Below are 22,050 nucleotides of genomic sequence, written 5' to 3' on the forward strand. Positions count from 1 at the left end.
TACAATGAGAATGACCTTATTGGGGCAGTTTTTAGTTTTTGTATTAAACCCAAAAGACACATCAACCGAGATCATCTTTTTATTTATTCACCTGTACACGTGAGTGAAAAAGAAGAATTGTAGTAGCAGTCCTGGAAGCATTTTGGTCTTGGGATATCTAGCCCCGTCCATCGATTTATTCAGCTTGGGGCTGCAGGACACGCGCCAGGCGGTGGGTGGTGCGTTCTCTTGGGCTCATGATGGACAGCGTTGCACCCGTCAGAGCTGTCGGGAGCACCCTCATCTTCTCCGGGCACAGCAAGACTGGAGTCAGGGCATCAAAAATTTGGAATGGCAGGCAGCAGGTATCAGTACCTGTTGGGAAGCACGGAAGTCTGGCATCTGAGGGTAAGGAGGGGAAACAGAGCAACCAACTAGGACTCGTGCAGCCAGCCCTTTCCTGCTTTTCTTTTCCACACGTTGTATTTGGGACATCTGTCATGTTTGGATGGTAGCAATTTTCCTATAGGAATTTAAAAAGCCATAATTACACACCTCACAAAGTCAGTCTGGCACCTTCTTGAAATTCCCAAAATACTTTCAAATGAACATTAGAAAGGAAGGCGGTTTAGTCGTGGACCAAAAATATGTATTTCTGAATGCCCCAAAGAATTGAAAGCTGAGTGTCAAGGTCCATCCGTGCTCATCACAGCATCAGTCACAATAGTGAAAAGGGAGAAACAACACAAGTGCCCAATGGTGGATGAATGGCTAAGAAAAAATGTGGCGTACGCGTACAAAGAAATAGGAAGGAAATTCAGACACAGGCTACACCATGATGAACCTCGAGGTTCATGCCAATTGAAATAACGAAAATGCAAAAGGACAAATGTCTGATTCCACTTATATGAGGTCGCTTGGTGTAGCCAAATTCAGAGAAACAGTAGATGGGAGGGCGGTTGCCAGGAGTTGAGAGGAGGGAGTTAGTGTTTAATGGGTCCACAGTTTTAGTCTTGCAAAATGAAAATCGTTCTGGAGATTAGTTTTACAATATGAACGTACTTAATATGGCACTATGTACTTCAAAATGGATAAGATATGAGGGCACTTGGGTGGCTCAGTCAGTTAAGCGTCTGCCTTAGACTCAGGTCATGATTTTGGAGTCCTGGGTCGGGCTCCTTGCTTGGCAGGGAGTCTGCTTCTCCCTCTGCCCCTCACCCTGCTCGTGCTCTCTCTCAGATAAATAAATAAAATCTTTTTTAAAAAATAAAAAATAAATAAAATGGTTAAGATAGTTAACTTTCTAGTATGTATATTTTACTATAACTAAAAATTAAATATACATATATTTCTTGAAATGAAATATATTCATGTTTAAAAGCTTGTAATACGTCAGCTAAATACCCAATCACACTAGTTCTTCACTAATCATCCTTCTAGTATTACCTTGTTCCCATGTAAGCTTTTTAATTATTATCTTAATAGAAATTGCTGACCTTTTGGGGCTCCTGGGTGGCTCAGGGGGTTAAGCGTCTGCCTTTGGCTCAAGTCATCATGCTCCCAGGGTCCTGGGATCAAGCCCCTTGTTGGGCTCCCTGCTCAGCAGGGAGTCTGTTTCTCCCTCTCCCTCTGCCTGCCCCTTCCCCTGCTTGTGCTGTCTCTCTCTCTCTCTCAAATACATAANAAATACATAAATAGTCTTTAAAAAAAAAAAGAAAGAAAAGAAATTGCTGACCTTTTAATTTCAAATCATAACCTAGAGCTCAGTAAATAGTGCCCTGTATTCATTAACTGTGTTAAAAGTCGTACCGTCTGTTTCGTTGTCATTTTATTGACGTAATTCTCTGTGTCAGCTATGTTGCCCTTGCTCCATAATACTGGCACTTGGGGTTTGTATGGAGTGACACGCACAGCTCGTCTTCTCAACATTGCTTCCATGCTGGCAGAACAGTACACGGTTTGTACCTGCCCGTCGTGGGGATATGGAAGTGAATTCATAGAGGTGACATGATTTAACCAGCTATAACAAGGGGCCGTGTTGTCTCTTAGACCCCTCGCCCCAGAGCTGCCACCCAGCTGTGCTGTAGTGCCCATGGGGATGCTGCCTGTTTCCCAGGACCCACTCTTACTACTTGGGAAACACAGTACCCAAAGATCTGACTTCCCCCGACAAGCATGGTCATTGTGCTTGCTCTGTGTGATGCTGGAAGTATTTTCCAGCAACCTATTACCCTCTGTTTCTTAAAAAGTTTCGCTACTTGCAAAGCATTGATTGACGAGCTGAGGAGATCCTATTAGCTTAAGTGCAGCGTCGAAAGCAAGCACTTCAGTGCCCATCAACATGTTATGCTGATGTATGAGATCTGAGGTTCAGTAAAAGTCCCTTCTCGTTGCTGTCTTCAGCACATCAACACCCGAACTTTCTTACAATCATTATAAACACTGGGCCACATGGAAGCCTTGCTTGGTCAACAGGTGATATTCAGAGCCCAGCGGCCGCGTTACATCCCACCTCCAGCTGGTCCTTGACCTCAAAGAGTTTATAGGCTGTGCGTTCTTCTCACCTGATATGAATGTGGCGGCATCCACAGAAGTCACCCTAAGGCTGTAGCCCAGCCTCAACTTTACACTCACTCAGGCAGTAACTCTTTCTACAACATTCCTGGCACCATCACTGGCTTATACTGGTCCCTGCTGGTGTGGACAGGTCACTATTTAGTGAGGCAGCTGTGGTTATTACACCTTTTCCTTAAACATGGGGTTGAAAATGCCTTTGCTCTCATTTCTGCCCATGCTCCACGTTCTGCCTTCCTGGAAAATAATGATCATTTCTTTCTGGAGTTGTCCCTTCTAGAGGTGCAGATTATTCGCTGATTTCTCCCATGACGTGGTTTACAAAAGACCCCTTGCCCTCTGGTAGGCTTCATTGTCATAGTTTGATCCTGGGACCATTATCATTTGCTCTCCAACAGTGCACCCTAAAATAGCCTGAGCTTCGCCAGCAGCCCGTCACTGCCAGGCCCTGTTGAACCCATGGTCCTGTGTAGCACCCATCTGCGTAAGAGAGTTCCAGGGCCATCCGACAGAAGAGAAGAGAAGAGAATGCCTGCATGTGCTTCAGGAGGCCCCGTAAAGGCTTCCTGGAGAAGCTGGCCTTTGAGATGGACCTTACAGAGCTCAGGGAGTTTTAGCACAGGTTGATCTTGCAGGATTATAGACAAAGAAGCTTTAGGTGTAAGGGCCTAGAAGCAAGAAGACATGGGGAAAATTTAAGATATGCAGGCATATCCTATCTGAAGTTATGCTTCAGAACACGTATTGTTCAGATACTTAAATATCCCAGCCAGATCGTGTTCTTCAGTAGGGCCATGGCAAGCTGAAGATTTTTGGATTCTTCTTAGGTGCCTTCTAGGGAGGTTAGACTGTGGTAGAGTGGAAGTTAGGAAGCTTCATGATGGGCTAGACCATGAGCATCTCAACCAAGACAGAAGTACTTATCATTTCCCCCACATCCTCGTTTGTACTTGACATTCTCATGCCTGTCATTCATGATAATCCAGTGAGTGTGAATTGGATTTGCATCATTTTAGTTTGCCTTTGCTTGATTACTAATAAGATTGGACATTTTTTCATGTGGTTATTAGTTACTCCTTCTGCCCAGTACTAAATATTTGTCTTTTTCTTGATTTGTAGGAGGTTTTTTTAATTCATTCCAGCAGCTAATCTTTTGACTCTTAAATATTTGCCTGTATCTATCTTCTCCCAGACTGCTCCTTATCCTGTAATTTTATTTACATTGTCTTTTTTTATACAAGAAATTTTAAATTTTGATGTCAGATCTAGAAATCATTTCTTTTAGGGTGTATCCTGTTCTTACCTTGTTTAAGAAATCCTTCCCTACTTCATGACCGTAGAGTCCCCAATGTTTTGTTCCCAGTATTTAGAATTATAATTTCAAAAGTTTTGCTTTGTTCTATATTGGATTTATTAGGGTGCCAGTTGTGAAGTAAGAATCTTAGTTTTATTTCTCTGCAGCCAAAAGTCAGTTGGTCAGTCAGCCCTTTCCCTGTTTGTGTCATTTCTATTATATACTGTCCTACACCTGCTATGGTATCCTTCTGGGTTCTTTCTTATCTTCCCTGGATTGATTTGTCTACTCATGTGCTAATACCATATGGAATTAATTACCATAGTTTTGTAGTGTGATTGATACCTGGAAAGGCAAGTCCCCTTTGTTCTTTTGGTTTTATTTATCTTGGAAGTTATCTTACCTATCTGTCCTCTTACTCTTCATTGTGAATTTAAGAATTGGTTGGCCAAGCATCCCAAAGTGCTCTTGGGATTTTTATTGGAATTGCATTGAACTAATAGGTTAAGTTTAAGAGGACTGACATCTTTATAGTATTAAGTCTTCTTACCAATGAACTAAGTATTTCTCTACATTGATTCAGACCATCTTTTATGTCCTCCAATGAAATGTTATAATGACTTGCACCTCCATTTGTTATTTGCTGAAACGTCCAATATCTGAGTTCCAGACTACAGAACAACTCTATAGTAATAAAAACTATAGTAATGAAAAACACATTTTAAAGCAATCTGGGGTTCTATCAGATTGAGAGGGTAAAGCTAGCTTTTATTTTCTCCTGTTGGATGAGTCTCCTTCCTGTGTATATCAACAGTAATTCATACAAATGTACCGTTTGCCATTGCCAAGCAAAGTTTTTGAGCAGGCCATGAAAGCCTTCTGCGCCTTGGTTGACATTCATTCCACCAGCAGGCACTTGATCCAGTAGCTATTCACCAGACAGTAAATCCACAAACTGCATTATGCCTGTATGTTCTCTGCACAGTAAAATTATGAATGATTTTGTCAAATGATTTGCTTAAATAAGAATCACTTTATCTGTGGCATATTCCTTTGTTAATGAACCATTGTTGTTTCTCCAGATCACTTTCAGTATTTTTTAAAGATTTTATTTATTTATTTGACACAGAGAGAGTACAAGCAGGGGAAGCAGCAGGCAAAGGGAAAGGGAGGAGCAGACTCCCCGCGGAGCAGGGAGCCCAATGTGGGCCTGGATCCCAGGGCCCTGAGATCATGACCTGAGCCAAAGGCAGATGCTTAATCATCTGAGCCACCCAGGCACCCCACTTTCAGTATTTTACTAGCCATCCGCATCCAGGTTTCCCGTCCAGCATTATGGAAGGTTGTTTCTCCACCCCACACATATATTCAGCCATATCTAGCCTTCTTGGATTCTTTCCCAGCCTCCATGATTTCTCATAATTTGCTAAAGTGACACTAGATTCAACTTCTGATTTCCTAATAAAGTGATCATATCAGCATTTAATATCAGCCCATTCCGGGGTGCCTGGGTGCCTCAGTTGTGTTAAGCATCCGACTCTTGATTTCAGCTCAGGTCATGATCTAAGGGTCATGAGATTGAGCCCCACACCATGCTCTGTGGAGTCCGTTTGAGATTCTCTCTCTCCCTCTCCTGCGACCCCTCCTCCCCCCACTCGTGCTCTTGCTCTCTCTCTAAATAAATAAAATCTTTAAAAAAATATATGAGCCCATTCCTACTCACAAAAAATGTACATGTTTTTAGCATTGCTGTGTTCTCTGTCATATAACCTGAGTCCGGAGGCACTTAAACACCAGCATTAAGTATTTGTTTAGGAGACTCCTGTTCTGACTTATAAAATCATAGTATAAAGTACATTTTTTAAAACAATGGGATGGATAAAAATGATTAACTAGATAAGCAACCTTTGAGTTGGCTGAACAGCTAAAGCTTCTTGATACTTCTTCATACTTTAAGGGTGATAGAGGAGAGAGTATCTGCTTCAGATACCACGGATGTTGAGGAGGAAATCTGGTAGGAAATTTTAAGTGACTGCAGAAAAGCGCACAAAGCTTTCCCTCAATTCTTCGACCGGTTTAACATGAACAATTTTGTTGTCGTTTGTGTTTCTCCAGCTTCCAATTGTAGAAAAGATAAGAACCATCGCACAGGCTGTGTACGGAGCCAGAGATATCGAACTGTCTCCCGAGGCACAGTCCAAAATAGATCGTTACACGCAACAGGTAAAAGTTACACATTTAGGGGAAAAAATCCTCCTCAGGCCCTTAAAGTACTCACCGTGACATAAGGACTGTTAGAAGTCTCACCAGCTGAACGTGATTTAATCTCCTTTGTCTACAAAAATTGAATGAATAGCCTTGGGTAGTTTGTGGACTTTAAACAGAACATTATGGCGAGGGTGTATACCCTCTGATCGATACGTGATTGACTTTTGTGGTTATCGGTTGTCTGATATGGGTGGTATCACATCTGGGACATGTGAGGGTTCGTCCCTCCTGGTCAGCCAGGAACACTGAAACTCCGTGGATGTGTGGCTGTGGAGTCAAAGCTGGATGACCTGTAGTGCTTCCTCTTCATTGCAGGGCTCCTCCTGCCTTAAAAATGTTAGCACGGCGCCAAGTAAGGCAAGTCGTCATGCAGCTGTTAAACATGGGGGTGTTTGGTGTTCCTGTTTTTATGCAGTTGGTTCACTGGCTTGGTGCTGCGATTGTCCACCCAAGTTGAAGGTGCTGTCATCTTCTACTCTAGAAGGAGTGACAAAGGAAAATCAGCAGGCAGCTGTGAAGGTGGCGGGGACTCAGCAGCCTGAGTCTAGTCTTAAAATGATCGTGTTTCATGGACTGTATCCACCACAGCTCGTTCAGCCACACTGACCAAAATGACCATAAGCCCCGAATGCCCCCTCCGGTTTGCTGTGATATGATAGAAATCAAAGCACTTCAAGAGTTGGCCGGCAAAAGAGCTCCATAATGAGTATCACTGATCTACTTTTTCAAATTCCCAGCTCCTAAATCCTATTTGTAATCGTATTTGACATTATGTTAAATACTACTAGTGCTGACCAGAGTATTCTCCCAAGTTTGGTAAGATAGCAATTCGTTTTTTTCTTAGAATTTTCCATGTATGCCCTCGGCCTGTGCTTTTAAAAAATAAATAATTCACTTTGGGCACCTGGGTGGCTCAATCAGTTAAGCATCTGACTCTTGATTTTAGTTCAGGTCATGATCTCAGAGTCCTGGGGTAGAGCCCTGCATCAGGCTCCATGTTCAGTGGGGAGTCTGCTTGAAACTCTCTCCTTCTCCCACTGCCACTCCCCCTGCTCACTCTCTCTCTCTTAAGTAAATAAATAAATCTTTTTCTTAAGATTTTATTTATTAATTTGAGAGAGAGAGACTGAGAGAGAGAGAGCATGAGAGGTGGGAGGGTCAGAGGGAAAAGCAGACTCCATAGTAAGCAGGGAGCCCAATGCTGGCCTCGATCCTGGGACTCTGGGATTATGACCTGAGCCGAAAGCAATCGCTTAACCAACTGAGCCACCCAGGTGCCCATAAATAAATCTTTAAAAGATAAATAATTCCCCAGAATTGTAATACATACCGGCATGGATCTGCAGTGAAATTTCACTCGTGTGTAATGAAGTGAGTAAAGTAAGGTCATTGTCATGAGTCTTTTTTTTTCACAAGTTTTTAATAATATTTAAGGACTATTATTTATTCTAATATTAGTTCCTTCCCTTTTTTCAGTCTTAAAAACTTCTTTTTTATATGAACTAATATGGTCCTAGTATGTGCCATATTGTTTTTTTCTTTTTTTTTTTAATATCTGTACTGGCAAAATATTAAATTGGAAACATACATCAGTTCAAATTATTTCATTAGTTGAATGATCTCTGAAACCCAAAATTTCTGTCCCGATTTCTATAGAGCAATTGTGATTGTCCCCCAGCAGAATTCTGATCATTTTATGAGAATATGCCAGCATTTCAAAAAGAATAGCCCCACCCCCAAATGAAAATATCCTAAAATTGTCCAAATACTTTTAAATTGAATCATAAGAAAGTCTGCATGTGTTACCTCTGAAGACTGCATTCCTTTTATCCCTGGCTACTGAGGGAATATTCCTTAAAAGTTATGTGTCCAGTATGTGGTTGCCATTAATTAGCAAAGTCTCCAAAGGGACACTATGTACCCTTTAATCGGAACCAGGCTACGAGGACAGTGTCCTTTTTGTGAGACCCCACATGTGACTTCCTGCCCTTTCACCTTTGGAACTCTGGGTCAGGCATCGCCTTTGGTCCTTAAAAATAAGAGGCTTAAAAAGTGACCTCATCTTAGTTCATATAATGTAATCGCAGATCAAATACCCATGATTCATAAACCAACACAAAGGGACCCTTTGCTTCCTGACGGTGTCCAAGAATGAGTGAACAACATGACTGAGAGCCTCATTACAGAGCCTTTCTCCAGATTACCTTTCTGAGCCCCAGATATTAATATCCTTGGAAATAGTTTCGACAGCTGCTCTTGCTTCTACTTTGCCTGAAAATAGCCACACTTTATCCCAAACGTACATGTCTTGCTGCCTTCCTTAAGGAGAATTCTCTGAAATCAATCACAGACACCCTCAACCACGTGACGATCACATGGCAACGAGTTCATCCCATCTTCTTGCTCAGTGAACAAGTAGTGACCAGCACCTGCCATGTGCCTGGATCTGAGCCTTGAGGACCATGGGTAGTGCAAGTTGGACACGCACAGGAGACTAATATGTGCTCAGTGAACACCTTTCCTTTCCTTCCTTACAGGGATTTGGAAATTTGCCCATCTGCATGGCAAAGACTCACCTCTCTCTGTCTCACCAACCTGACAAGAAAGGCGTACCCAGAGATTTCATTTTGCCCATTAGTGATGTCCGGGCCAGCATAGGCGCTGGTTTCATCTACCCTTTGGTTGGAACGGTGAGTGAGTAACATTCTCCAAAAACCTTCCCCAGGCTGTGTTGTCCTAATGCCTTAAATCCTTATGTTCTGCCTACACTCTGCCATTCAGGTGTTGGGAAGTAATCATATTTGCTATTTTTCTAACCATTCTCTTCCACCATATAGAAATCCTCTGCTGTCATGGTTTGGATTTTTCTTTTTCTTTTTCTTTTTCTTTTTCTTTTTTTTTTTAGAACAGGTATTCAGGGTGTCTTGAGTCATAAAACTGAGTCCCCTCATAGAACTCAGAAGACAATAACTTGGTACAATTCAGTCTGATATTTAAACAGTGAAATGGCTTAGTATAGTGTCTCTGGACCTTTTTCACATTATTGTACTCAAGATGATAAGATGTGACTGTAGTCAGATAAATGGAGGTGACTGCTCATGCCAGACGCCTGCAAAGGCTGGGAAGGTCAGCGTTTCACCGTCTTCCTTCCTCCTCAGCACGTCAGGTGGGAAGCTCTGCCTTAGACCATGAGCGAATTAAATGCGGTTTCATTTTTAACAGTGTGGTTGGATTACATTGCTATAGGATGATAATTATGTTATTTCAGATTTTTTATGGATGGAAGGGAGATACCAAAGATGTGAAATTTTATCAAAGCACTTAAAATCCGTGATGTTGGGCTTCGTACATAAAAGGCTTTATTATAACCACACAAAGACATACTTTCCGTTGGGAACCATCAACGGCCAAATCCGACTTCTCATCCTTGGAGTGCTCCTGGATTAGATTTAGAACAAAAAAAATTCTAAGTCATCATTTTCCTTATTGCTGTTTTTACAAATTGATCCAAGTCCAAGCAGGAAACATTAGAACAATTTTTTTTAATAAACCATGTGGCTCTGTTGTGATGTAAATAAGCAATGGATAGGCAAAAGTACATAAAAAGTGCAGAATTTTTGCCTTGATGTTTACACATTTCACCTAATGTTGGGCAAAATGCTTTCAGTAAGCATTTCTTGAATTCTTTATTGCATCTGTGGCGTGGAGATACCAGGAGGGGCGTGAGGAGCACAGGTTTACACAGCACGGGGGTGTCTAGAAAGCATGGTATTGGCATTCTGAATGCCCTCAGCACAGAAATAGCGAGAGCAGCTTTGACTGAGCTGGGTGAAAGAGGTGGGTATGTGGAAGAAGAGAATCAAGAGTACCTCACCAAAGCCTCAAACTCTGACCTGGGGCAACAGTGAATTTTCAACTCAAGGGCACAAAAGTACATGACAGACCCAGAGAAGTCCAGTGTGGCTGGGGTTGGATGGGATGGGGACGCTGAGAAGCGACCTTGGGATAGCAAGACGGGGCCAAGCTGTTACAGTGCTTGATTACCATCAGTGGGGACTTGGGTTTTTCTCCTGTGCACCCTGGGGAGTCACTATAGGATGGTTTCTGTGTTTGTTTGGGATTTTTGTATTTTTACAAGAAGAGGAAGAAGGTGATCTGATTTCTATTTCGGCAAAAGAGCTCTGGCAGCCGATGGAGAATATTCAGAGGGCCAAGAGCCAGAGCCAGGGAAATGTCAGTTGAGGCCAGAGGTCATCAAGGTCAACACTGCGATCACTGATGCTAATATGGAGAGAGCGGTAACTTCAAGACATATTTTAAGGGTAGCCACATACACATGGGGTCATGGGGTGGGCCACTTGTAGCTTGACTGGGATGGCGGTGCCGTCAGTCCTGGAAGGAGCACGGCAGGGGGCAGATTGGCAGAGCCAGAAATGAGTCTGGCTTGGATGTGGAGAACTGCGAGGGTTAACAGGTTATATAAAGTGGTCTATGGATCCATTAGAAATACAGACACAGCACTCAGAAGAAAGGAATAGGAAGGAAGGCCTTGAGAGTTTTAAGAATATAGATGAAGGCAGATGTCAAACAGGGGAGAAGCAAGGATAAGCACGAGAGAAATGAGAGGAGGGTGAAAATGTCTACATTTACAGAGCCCTCCAAGGAGTCTGGGAGGACCCGTCGAAGGTATCGGAGGGAGACCAGGGAATCCCACAGGAGTCCTCGGGAGGTATAGCAACAGTGTTGGCACAGGGAGCAGAGTTAAAATTTTATGGGTGCTGGATGACATTTCCAGAGGGTGGTGGGAAGGAGGAGGGGCGTGACTGCAAAGGGGCACAAGGGAGCTTTCTGGGGTGATGGAAATATTCTATATTTTGTTTGTGGTGATAGTTCCATGACTATATACCTTTGTCAGAACTCATAGACATACACACCTCAAAAGGATGAGTTTTATTGAGTATAACTTAATTATACCTCAGTTAACAAAAATGGATAGTGAGAAGAGCTTGCTTTTTATGTTCCTTAGAGTGGCCTCAACGATGGCAGCCCCTCAGTGCTAAAAGTCTCCTGAGCATTGGTCAGTGAAGGCCTTTGCTTAGGATTAAGAGCACAGCCCAGGAGAGCAGCCAGAGAGACTGGAAGACCAAGAGACGAGGGGCCGTGCCTGAGGTGGTGGGGGGGCCGAGGAGAAAATCAGCCTCCTTCAAAATCTATCCTGTCTTGTCCAGATTCAAAACCCCACAGTAACTCACCCAACAAATTCATTCATTCATTCATTCATTCATTCAACCAGTGCGCATAAGGCACTGTGCTGCGCACTCTGGGGAACCCCCCAAATAAAGACGCTTCCCACATCAGGCAGCTTACAGCTGGTAGAGGTAGGGAGAACTGAATTAGAAAGAAAATGGTTTGGTGTAAAAATTAGGAACCATTCATTGATAACCTTAAACGTTCTGAGCATTTAATAGTCATGAAATAAAAATAATCATATAATCTAAAATCCCGTGGTCACTAAGCAAATGTATGCTGTGGCCCTCCTCCCATCCCAACACCACCATATCCACATGCGAGAGCAGTTCTGGGACATCAGAATTCTAGAGCCGCCCCCCCCCGCTCACATGGGAGCACTGACGTTTCACTCGGAGGAAATCGATTGTGTGGATTCATTCCTGAGGGGGGAGGCCATGGGCTCACTGGGTGTCCCGAAGACAGCCCTCTGCCACCGTGTGGCGCCCCCAGCTCAGGGCAAGGTCGGGATCATCAGTGAAACAGTCGAGCGTGAGGAACCAGGAAGGAAGTGGTGTCTGACTAAAGAAGTTCCTGGAGGTCAGGGAACGGTCACGGTCACGTGGAGGCGGTGGCCTTAGAGGTCCCCTTTCCATGCCAGCGGGAAGTTGCGCGTGGATCAGGGCAAACGCACCGTTGGCAGGCCAGAATCGCCTAATAAGGGCTGGTATTTACTTTTACTTGACCCCATTCCGGCCCCTGCCACAGTCTGCTGAAATGCTTCTAACATTCATCACCCCCGTGTGGGAGACACAGTGTCGTAATTTCCTGCTGAGATGACCGAGGGAAGGGGGAATGGGGACACCGGAGGGGCTGGTCCTGCAGGTGGGAAAATTCTAGCATCGTGAGTCACTCTTACTCTTAATCATGAGATATGTGCTTATTTGAGTACTTTTGAAACACGTATCTATCCACTCCGGAAGGAAAGCCCAAACTCAGACCGCAAAATCAGAAAGCTTCTCATTTTTTTCTGCAGTGTCCATTCATTCTCTCAGTCTCTCGTACAACCACGTGGAGGTGAAAAGATCAGGTCCTTCCCTAATGGGTCTTCTGATACACCCTAGTAAAAGGAACTTATAAGTACGCAAAGCTGTGGAACAAAGGAGAAGAACCCTCTGGCTACGTAGTAGGTCTAAAAGGGGATAATGTCAATAAAGCAAGTCTGTCCTCAAACAATAAACATCTCCAGCCCTGCTGACTTGGAGCACACCCACAGTGAAATGCTGGGGAATTCAGTTTCCCCCCTCCAGATTTAGCTTTGTAAATATTTACTGTTTAACCTCCCCTCCCCCACTGTCCTTACTTACAGGCCGATGTTTTTTGCCATTTAACTATTTCGTCATGTTCTATTTACTTATTACACATACAATAATAATGATGATAAATACCATTAAGTGCTGTAGACACTTCACCAGTACATTTCACTTCCCTGAGCTGTTTGTATAGAAACACCCAATACAAGGATAACTCAGCTTACAGACATCTGAGGCCTTTGCTCCCACTCTGACATGCATTCACAGTGTTTCCCATCTGGCTGTAGCTGATTTTTCCTTCGTAAAATAAATCTTCATTCCTACTAAGCGCCATATGTATTCTTGCTTCTCTTTAGTGACATACTTATGTACTATTTCTGGCATATTATTGAAAGCTCCAAGATACTACAAGATTCTTGCCCAGCCCATCACTACTTAGTGAATCTCCTTGTAAGAAATAGTTGAGCGAATACAGATCTTTGATGTGGGAAGAAAAGAGCAAATTGTTTTCAAGATTTTCCTACCCTGTATTCTACAGATTACCCTGTTATGTTATGTTTCCAAAATTCTTTCAAAGCTTATGGTTTATCGTGTTCAATAAACCTAATAGCTTATTACATTTCTCCGAAACAGTCTTGGGCCAAAAGAAATCTAGTAGGTGGTCTTTGTCTTCTGGTCACATTGTTTTGATGTTGTCTTTAAGTTTCTATAATTTACAAGGTCTCTTTAATCATGTGGCATAAATTTCATGACATAAAAATATTAGCCTCTAAGGGAAGTATGTGCCATGATATTATTGAGAAGTAAATTACACCCCACATAGAAAAAGACTAGAAAGACACCAAAATGGTAACATTTGGCTGCTGTATTATAAATCGCTTTTTTCTTTACTTCTCTGCTTATTTCAATATTTGCATTAAGCATGTGTCCCTTTTATAACATGAAAATACAATAAATAGTGGTGCCTGGGTGGCTCAGTCGGTTAAGCAACTGCCTTTGGCTCAGGTCACGATCCCAGGGTCCTGGGATTGAGCCCCACGTCGGGCTCCCTGCTTAGCAGGGAGTCTGCTTCTCCCTCTCCCCTGTTCATGTTCTCTCTCTCTCAAATAAATAAATTCTTAAAAAAAAAAAAAGAAAAGAAAATACACTAAATATGCAAGTGATAAACGAAAAGTACTTGGAAACAATGTTTATGTAAGGCCAGTCAGTGGCCAGGGAGTCAGGACACGTGTGCAGCAGGTGGGATCTGGCAGGTTGCATCACCTTGCCCATCGCAGCTGTCTTGCAGTGCTTAAACACCTGTAACTTTGAGACACTGAAGGAAGGACAGAGGACCTAGGATGTTCCCATAAGAAATGCACTCCTCAGTGTGGTTTGTCCGGTTCTGTCTAATGTCTGCTGGCCCCAGGTTCTGCTATGGAAACACAAGATTGTGTTTTCTATGCTAATTTTTCCAGGGGCTCTTCTTGGCTACCATCGTGGGGTGGACAGCAGATGAGTATGTCCTTCCTTCTCAGGCGTGCTCACACAGCTCTGCGCTCTCAAGACAGCTGGCACAGAGAGGTGTCCGACTAACTGTGAATTCCAGTAGAAGTCCGTTTGACGTTAGTGTTCGGTGTATCTGACTGTTCTCCTCTGATATCACACTGAGCCTCCCACAGAACTTAGAAGTCCTCATGTAGTGAGGTCCTCTTGAATATGAAATCTCCTTTATTGACAAACGTGGGACATAAAATTAGGACATGATGACTCTCAAGGACAAGAATATGGGCTAGAATCTTGGGGTTAAGCAGCCTCATGGTTCACACAGAGGGGATTAAGATGTCCCAGGGTATTCATATGGTGGTCACTGCCAGGTAGAAGTCTCTGGGAGGTAAAATAGCTCTTTGAAACTGTGTGGAAATTGAGTGTTTTTGCCTCATAGACCAACGAGGAGAGAAAAACATCTTGGCTGGGGGGTCAGTGGGTCAGAAGATGCAGTGCATCAAAGCTCTCTTCTCCCTTCCCACACCCTTCACTTTGATCCCTGTGCTCTTTCTGGAGCAGAGCAATGATCGTGGGCACGGCCTGTGTGTTCATCGTTTTTGCTCATGCCGTGATTGGCCTGGACTGGACCCATCACGGTGTGCAAGCCAATCCAAGGAGGGGCCGAAAGATCAGTAGTAAAGCAAGCAGTTTGTGGAGCGAACAAACAAGCAAGCACTGGTGTGACCTTAATTTCTCCTCTGACCTGACCCAGCCCCATCTCTGCCCAGGTGCGCCCCTGACCCCATTGCTTGGCCAGGCTCTGGAAAGCAGGAAACTGCTGGAGTGTATTTGGGAAGTGAGTGATGTCATCCACAACTCATGCTGGGTGGAGACTTATTGGACTGGGGGGGTGGGGGGAGGTGAAAAAGTAGACTGTGGCCCCACCCAGCTAAGTTATGGCCGTTTTGTTCTTTCTCATGTTTCGGTTAAGCTCACTTTGTTTTCCATTCTACTCCCTCTACTATAAAAGTATGTCCTGAATGTTTAGTTTCCATTGGATCCGATTCAGGTCAGCGACGAAGTTATTCTCAAGCTCGGTGAGGGTATGTTCTCTCCTCTGTGTGCCGGCCCCACTTAGGGATGCGTGGTTATAAACTTGCTTCACTCAGTTAAGCATGAAGGTGAATTAATTCAGACTTTGTAGGTTGAAATCAAATGTATCGCTCCCCACATTTCCAGAGATTTATGGTCAGGTACGAAGTGAAAAAATTAAACATTCACCCCCCGGGCTGCACTTGAAATGCAATGGGTAAGCAGTTCCGTAGTAAAGGGCTCACTGTCCCGTGAGATCATGCGGCACTCCCTTAGCCCCGCAGCATCCCTCAGACCCTCAGAAGCTACAGAAATCACCGTTTTACTCCTTGCCTCCCTCTCTTGCTTTCCCTGCCTTCCCACCCCAATCCCTACAAATAAACAAATTCTAAGCTTATTTCTTTTAAGTCCTGCAAACAGCCTTTCTATCTCCCCTGCTCCTTGGTCCAGGTTACCCCAACACTTTAAACGAACCAGCCTCCATCCAGCCTCCTCCCTGCCCACGGCTCTCCCTCTGCAGCTGCCCTGCTTTGTCCCGTGTCCTTTCACTCCGTTCCTGGGGACCTGCTTGGTTTCCTCTCTCCACCCAGCTTGGGTCCCCTGCCCGCTGCCCTTCCTCATCTCTACATCAGAATTTCCTGCTTTCTCCCAAACATGCCTTCCTCTGGCTCAGGCATCCGCTTGGCTAGTCCCCCGCTGACGTCCCTGCAGCAGACCGCCTGGTCGCTTCGTGACCACATCTTCCTCCCCAGCATCCAGAGGCCAGCTACACATGTGTCTGTCCAGTAGGAGAGACATCGTCCCTGTCTTCCGGTGTGACATGTTTTAGGGGAAAGGAAGGTGACCAGCAAGCAGCACTCTCGATTTCCAGAAACTGTTTATCAGATTGACGAGACAGGGGAAGTTCTGTGACTCATGAAAATGACATTTCTCCTCTGTCACAGAAGGTTGCCTAGGTCCGTCCAGTCCGTTTGCTTGCAGGATCTTTTTTCTCCCCCAGTTTGATACGAATTTATTTTTAGCATAAATATAAAATCACTTTAAATGAAATTGGCCTTGGCTGGGGTAATAGGCTGAGTAATAACATTTTCAGAGATCTCTGTCATTGTGTTAAACTTTTCACCTAGGGTTATCCATCCCCACATTTTGGGTTTTTCTTCCTTTTCTACAAACCGAGAAGCGGGTGCTTGTGGTGCTTACGCATCCAGCCCTACGATCGGGATACTGATCTTTTGTTTTCACTAGGGATTGGTGAAGTATTGGCCCATTTCTCCTCCGCTTCCATCTACAGCCTACTTGTTTTCTCCCTGTTTTTAGTTTGGATTCAGAGCATCACATTGATGCTCAAGGCATTCCCCAGTCCAGAACTTCTGAAAGGCATCCATAGAATTATCTGGTATTCCTGGAGCTTCTCTTTATTCTGTGCCTCTTTGTTACAGTCATTATACTTTGAGGTCCCAGTTTTTAATCTGGGATATAATATAATCTATATAATATATCTAGGATATAATATAATATAATCAGAAGCATCTCAGTATTTATGCAAGGGAAATCATATTAATGCAAACGAGAATACCAGTCTCCCAACTAAAGGGCACAGCAGTCCTCAGAATCAGTTTCAGGGTGTGGTGGGAATGGATAAATAGAGGACCTAGATTTATTGGAAAATGTCACACTTTAAACCTACAATTATAATTTTTAAGGAAATGATAATATCTGAACTCATGGCAGTTTACAGGCCTAAATATATATGTGTTCATTAACGTGTCCACCCATGGATATCAGATTAAATGTTAAAATACAGAATTGACATATTATGTGTCTCTATAAAAATCTGCTGTATATCACTTTTGAAAGAATTGGTTGTCCTTTAATCCTTACTAGGTATCACTGAAAATTCATAACATTTTATACCTGTGAGTATCACAGATCTAATTTAATCAGGGAACAAATGTAAAGCTGTTAAGTATTGGAAATATAACTTGTGTTAGATTAAGTGACCAAATGGAGGTATTTATAAAGTCCCCAGAAGACTCATAAAGAAAATTCATTGACATATTGCCAACCCCCTGTAAGAATTTGCTGGGGCGCCTGCATTAAGTATTAGTAATAAAGGTACCACATTCTGCTAAAGAGACCTAGGGCTGGCAACATAAGTTTCTGCATCGATCATGGACAGCAGTCTTCTGTTTGAGACTCATGTCAACCCTAAGAATCAGTTTTAGAGACTGTAGGACCCATAAAAACGACCTAACCATGCTTCCTTCCACCTTCCAAAATCCATCGTCCCATTCCCAAATTTATCTGTGTTTCTCCTCTGAATACGGACTTTCTCAAGCTCCAGACCCTGCCCCAGGACTGGCGTTGGGGAGATGGTGCCCCTGCGGCAGCTGCTCACCTCCAGTCACTCCACCTCTCACTCGAGCGCACCCCCGCCCTTGTGCCGCCAGCAACACCCGCTAAGATGTGGGGTGTCTGTGCCTGTCCCAGCCGCCTTGCCCAGTATCTCCTGTTCATCCAGACCCTCCTGGGTAAGGACCATGTCTTCAGTTCTCTTGACCTTTCCACTTTTGGAAGCCCAGTGTAGAATGTACATTTGAAGCTGCCCATGTGTGGGTAGCCTGCCAGTTCCACAGAGAGCAAGAGAATTCTCTGCCAGTGTGAACTCACCCTTCATATGATCCCAAACTGAAGTTCCAGTTGGGAAAAGCAGTCTTTAAGGAGCTAATCGCAGAGGCTTTCGTGTCCTCCAGCCATATCTGCTCATAACTCCAGCCTTTCCTAATCAGTGCCCTAGCCTTTCTTCTTGAGCCTGTTACAGACCAGCAGTACTATAAACCAGGTCCAAAATGTATTTTTATTAATGTGCTTTCATATGGATGTACAGATCAGGTATCCCACCAAACGGTACGGCTTGGCAGTCTGGCCATTTGTGTGGAAACTGCTTATCCACATTTCGCATAGATGTATCCAGTCCTCCTTCTGTGTGCTGCATCCTCCGTCCCCCTCCTCCTCCTCCACGTAATGGCTATTTCAACCACAGGTCAGACACTGTTCCCAGTGCTTTATCCAGATGAGCTCACTACTCTCCATACCAGCCCTCAGAGCATGGTTGATAATAAATGGCAAGGGAGAGGGCTAGTGTTCCGAGAGTAAAGCTTATGAGATCTTTACTCAAGAATAACGTCGATTTTAAATATCTTGATATTTTCTTTTCATGGATCAATCAGTGTGTATTCATCACGCCAGGCGTGTTAAGCCTTGACACACACAACAAAGCATAAAATGTGATGTCACCCTAAGGGGGGGTGGAGAATATTTGGATTAATAAGGCATCAACATTTTCAAAATTACAACAACTAGTCTGTACGTTTGCTTGCTGAAAGAAAGGTGTAAATGATAAATGCAACAGAACTTCAAAGAAAGCAAAGGCCACTTGGGAAGATTGGTTCAAGAGATGATGGCTCTGAATGACATACTGAGGTGTACGAGGGCGTTTGAGATTTTGTGGGCAGAGAACCACCCTCGTAGTGATCTCCTGAAGGAGAGAAAGACTAAGGCCAAGAGACTTCGAGGGGCCTGTGCCGAGGCCTGGGTGAACGCCATGGGCCTAGGACAGGGCAAGGACAGGGCAAGTGGAGAGGAACGTGTGTGTGCTGGGAGACCAGTAGAAGCCACAGGAGCCAACAAAGGATTGAGTGTGAGGAAGGAGTGTCAGGTGCCTTCTGGGACCTAGAAGGCTGTACCTGGAGAGAACAAAAACGGCAAGCTGCTGTGGCCATGAACGTGGAGAGTTACATGTTGTCTGAGGTGCCCATTGAACTTCCTGTCAAGTCATCTGTGAGACAGTTAGAAATTAGTTTCCAGGGTTCAGGAGACGGGCCAGGAGTGACGCTTGGAGAGAGCTTTTTACATTGGAGTGATGTACAATTTCTAAATTTTGTTCTAATTAAAAACATTTTTGATGTCTAATGTGCACTGTGCACTGAGGTTACCAAGACTGGAAACACCCAACCCCTGCCCCAGATGCTTTATGCCAGGGGAAGGCACTCGAACGCATGCGTGCCTGCAGAGTGCCTGAGGGTGCCAAGGTGCGGAGGGATCCTAAGGACGCCCGTCTCCTGTGAGAAGGGGCAGCAATGCAGAGAACCTCCCAGCCGTGTCCTTGAGGTGTCCTGAAAAAGAGAAGTGCTTATGGGGGTAGGGGGCTTCGGTAAAGCATTCCAGGCACAGCAGTGGACAGGAGCCCCACCACAGAGGGCCTTAGTGACCCTGGCTGGGAGTTGAATACAGTGGGAGTGAGCCATCAGAAGACCTTAGCCGCTGGACTGGTGTGAGCAGACCATTTCAAAACCTAGCAATCTCTGTGAATGGAGGTCCCAGGGGGTGTGCAGGACCACCTCTTGTGTGCCCACGATGCAAGATCTCCAGGTCATTCTTTATTGTCTTTAAATCAGAGAAACAAAACCTCTAGCAGTTTCCATCACCTAGGCTGTGTGAGCCCTTACAGGATGGGTCTTGTACCAGGTAACCTGGAAGCTAGAAGTGTCAACACGGGTAACTGCGGGCTGGGCCAGGGGACAAATGCATTGCTTCGGCACTGATGGTTCCCTGTGGGGAGAGTGGAGAAATATTCTTTCTATATCCATTTAGTCATTAAGCCTCAATCATTTGGTTTCTGAGTGAGCTGTTATTTGCTACGAATCAAAAGCTTTTAAAGTTGCTTCAAACTACATTACACAAATAAAGAGAATTGGCCTACAAATGAAGGAAGTAATCTTCTCTGAGGCGCCGTGCGTTGTCTGACGTGCGCTGATATTGCCGGTCCATTAGAATCCTCCGCTTTCATCTTCTTCGATGCTCCATCACAGTTATTGTAAGTCCCCCGGGACCAATAACCTGAGTTTCTGTTAGCTTCGCTCTCTTCTTTATGGTGTGGTTGAAGCTATTTTCAAATGGCAAAGAGTTAACTTGTCATCAAACCTATAAAATCACAATGCTATGTGAAAGGCTCCTTTTGAGCAGTGAAAAATCCTCACTACCGCTCGTATTTAGTTTGGGCCCACAAATACTGGTTACAAGGACTGGTCTGCTAAAGGTCAGGTTGAGGATGGGCGGTCCAGCTCCCAGATCCACACTGCTGTTGGCCTTCCGTCTCTGATGAATTTAGCAGATTACTCCTTCATGCTGATTAAAAACTATTTACTTACCCGTACTTTTCATGTGGGTAAAAATCACCACATAGATGGCTGTAAGTTCTCTATTATTTATAATAACCCTAACCTTCTTCAAGCTGTTTTGACAGCTGGAGGTCATTTTATTTTTGATAAGTTTGTCATAAAGAATGGAATGTGCTCCATTTTGGACATGGAATCATTTTGGCAGGAAGACACAGAAGAGACACCAAACCACCTAACAATGGGATTCCAACAGGACATCTATTCGGCTTCTTTGAACCCCTTTCAGTTTTCATTCGAGGCATAAATTGGAACCTTATATCTTTCTGTGGAGTAGGAAGTATTTCAGACAGAGGGGGGGAAAACGATGGGCGCCACCACATCACTGGAAAAAGAACAGAAGGTTTAGGAAGATTGCATTAAGTTCACAGATTATGGCTTCAGACAGATTCTTCTATTTTAATAAGACATGGAAGCCATGATGGGGAGTATCTGCAGCGCTGAGAGAACATTGGCCCATAAATCCTGCCCTAGTGTGTCTTTGTGGTCACAGATTCAAGCTGGGGACGGTGATGGAGTGTCCGGTTCACCTCAAGTGCACCAGCCTACCCTGCGTCTCCCTGACACACCGTCCTCCTCCCGGGTTATCCGCATGCAGACACTGCTCTCCGTGTATCATAGCTCGAAAAACAAAAACCCTGCCTGCACTCCTTTAGTAAAGCACTCCTTTAGTTCACAGATCTGCCGTTGTAACTCTTCTTTCCCATATCTCATCTATGAGCACACGAGCAGACATCTTCCCAGCCCCCAAAAAATCCATTCTTTTCTCCTAAACAGAATGGGTAATTTTTAAAAAGATTCATTGAAGGGAGGGTTAAAGATACTAAAGTCCAGATAGTTTCAGGACCAGGATGATTGTCTCTAAATATATTCCGTGTTTGTATGTTTATAATGTTTAATGACTTGGAGAAATAATTGATTTGCTTAGTGGGAAAATAAATGAGATTCATAGCCCATAACTCAACAATGTAAAAATGCATAGAAGAGTAGCTAGAAAGAAAGGGATGCTGGCGTAAATTATAAAGATAATAACAATTAAAACTGTAATCAGAGCGAACATTTACTCAGCACTCGCTGGGTGTCAGGTGGTATTTTGAGCAGTATGTATGTATTGATTGATTTAATGCTTGCAGTGCCCTTCCCAGGTAGGGAATATCGCTGTCCTTGTTTTCCACATCGGGAAAGCAAGACACAGAAAGGTTAAGTAACTTGCCCTGATCAAAGAGCTGGTAAGGGGGAGAACCACCATTCAACTCTGGCATTACCCATAAGAAATAGTATACCATCTTTGTACTGTTTGTACTGATGATATGGTCTTATGTTCACATGCTAGGCGTTACTGAAAGTGACCCTTGGTTCTGGTAACCATCTAATTGGAAAGTGGCTTCAGATGATCTACTCCAAAACCAGTCCCATTATTGGAGCAGATGGTATCCAAAACCATATTGCTTGCTACTCATTAATTTCAATATAGTCTTTAAAATTGTAGTAAGTCAGGATAAACTTTCTAATTTTTCTGCTTGGTTAGCAGAAGGCTATGTCATTCAAAAGGTAAACTTTTACTTGTGACATGCTGAAATTTTCCTGTGACTTCTCTAGT

The 22,050-nt window shown here is 43.9% G+C and overlaps 1 protein-coding gene across 1 annotated transcript in view; it reads left to right on the top strand.

Moving 5' to 3' along the window:
• LOC117804225 (monofunctional C1-tetrahydrofolate synthase, mitochondrial-like) overlaps positions 1–22,050 on the top strand; it is a 114,689-nt gene that overhangs the window by 57,987 nt on the left and 34,652 nt on the right. Inside the window, exons 6-7 of the mRNA XM_034670790.1 lie at positions 5,963–6,070; positions 8,653–8,805. Coding sequence (XP_034526681.1) covers positions 5,963–6,070; positions 8,653–8,805 — 261 coding nt within the window. The remainder of the gene's footprint in view (positions 1–5,962; positions 6,071–8,652; positions 8,806–22,050) is intronic.

This window comes from Ailuropoda melanoleuca, chromosome 10, assembly GCF_002007445.2.
Source record: "Ailuropoda melanoleuca isolate Jingjing chromosome 10, ASM200744v2, whole genome shotgun sequence".
Classification (NCBI taxonomy): Eukaryota; Metazoa; Chordata; class Mammalia; order Carnivora; family Ursidae; genus Ailuropoda; species Ailuropoda melanoleuca.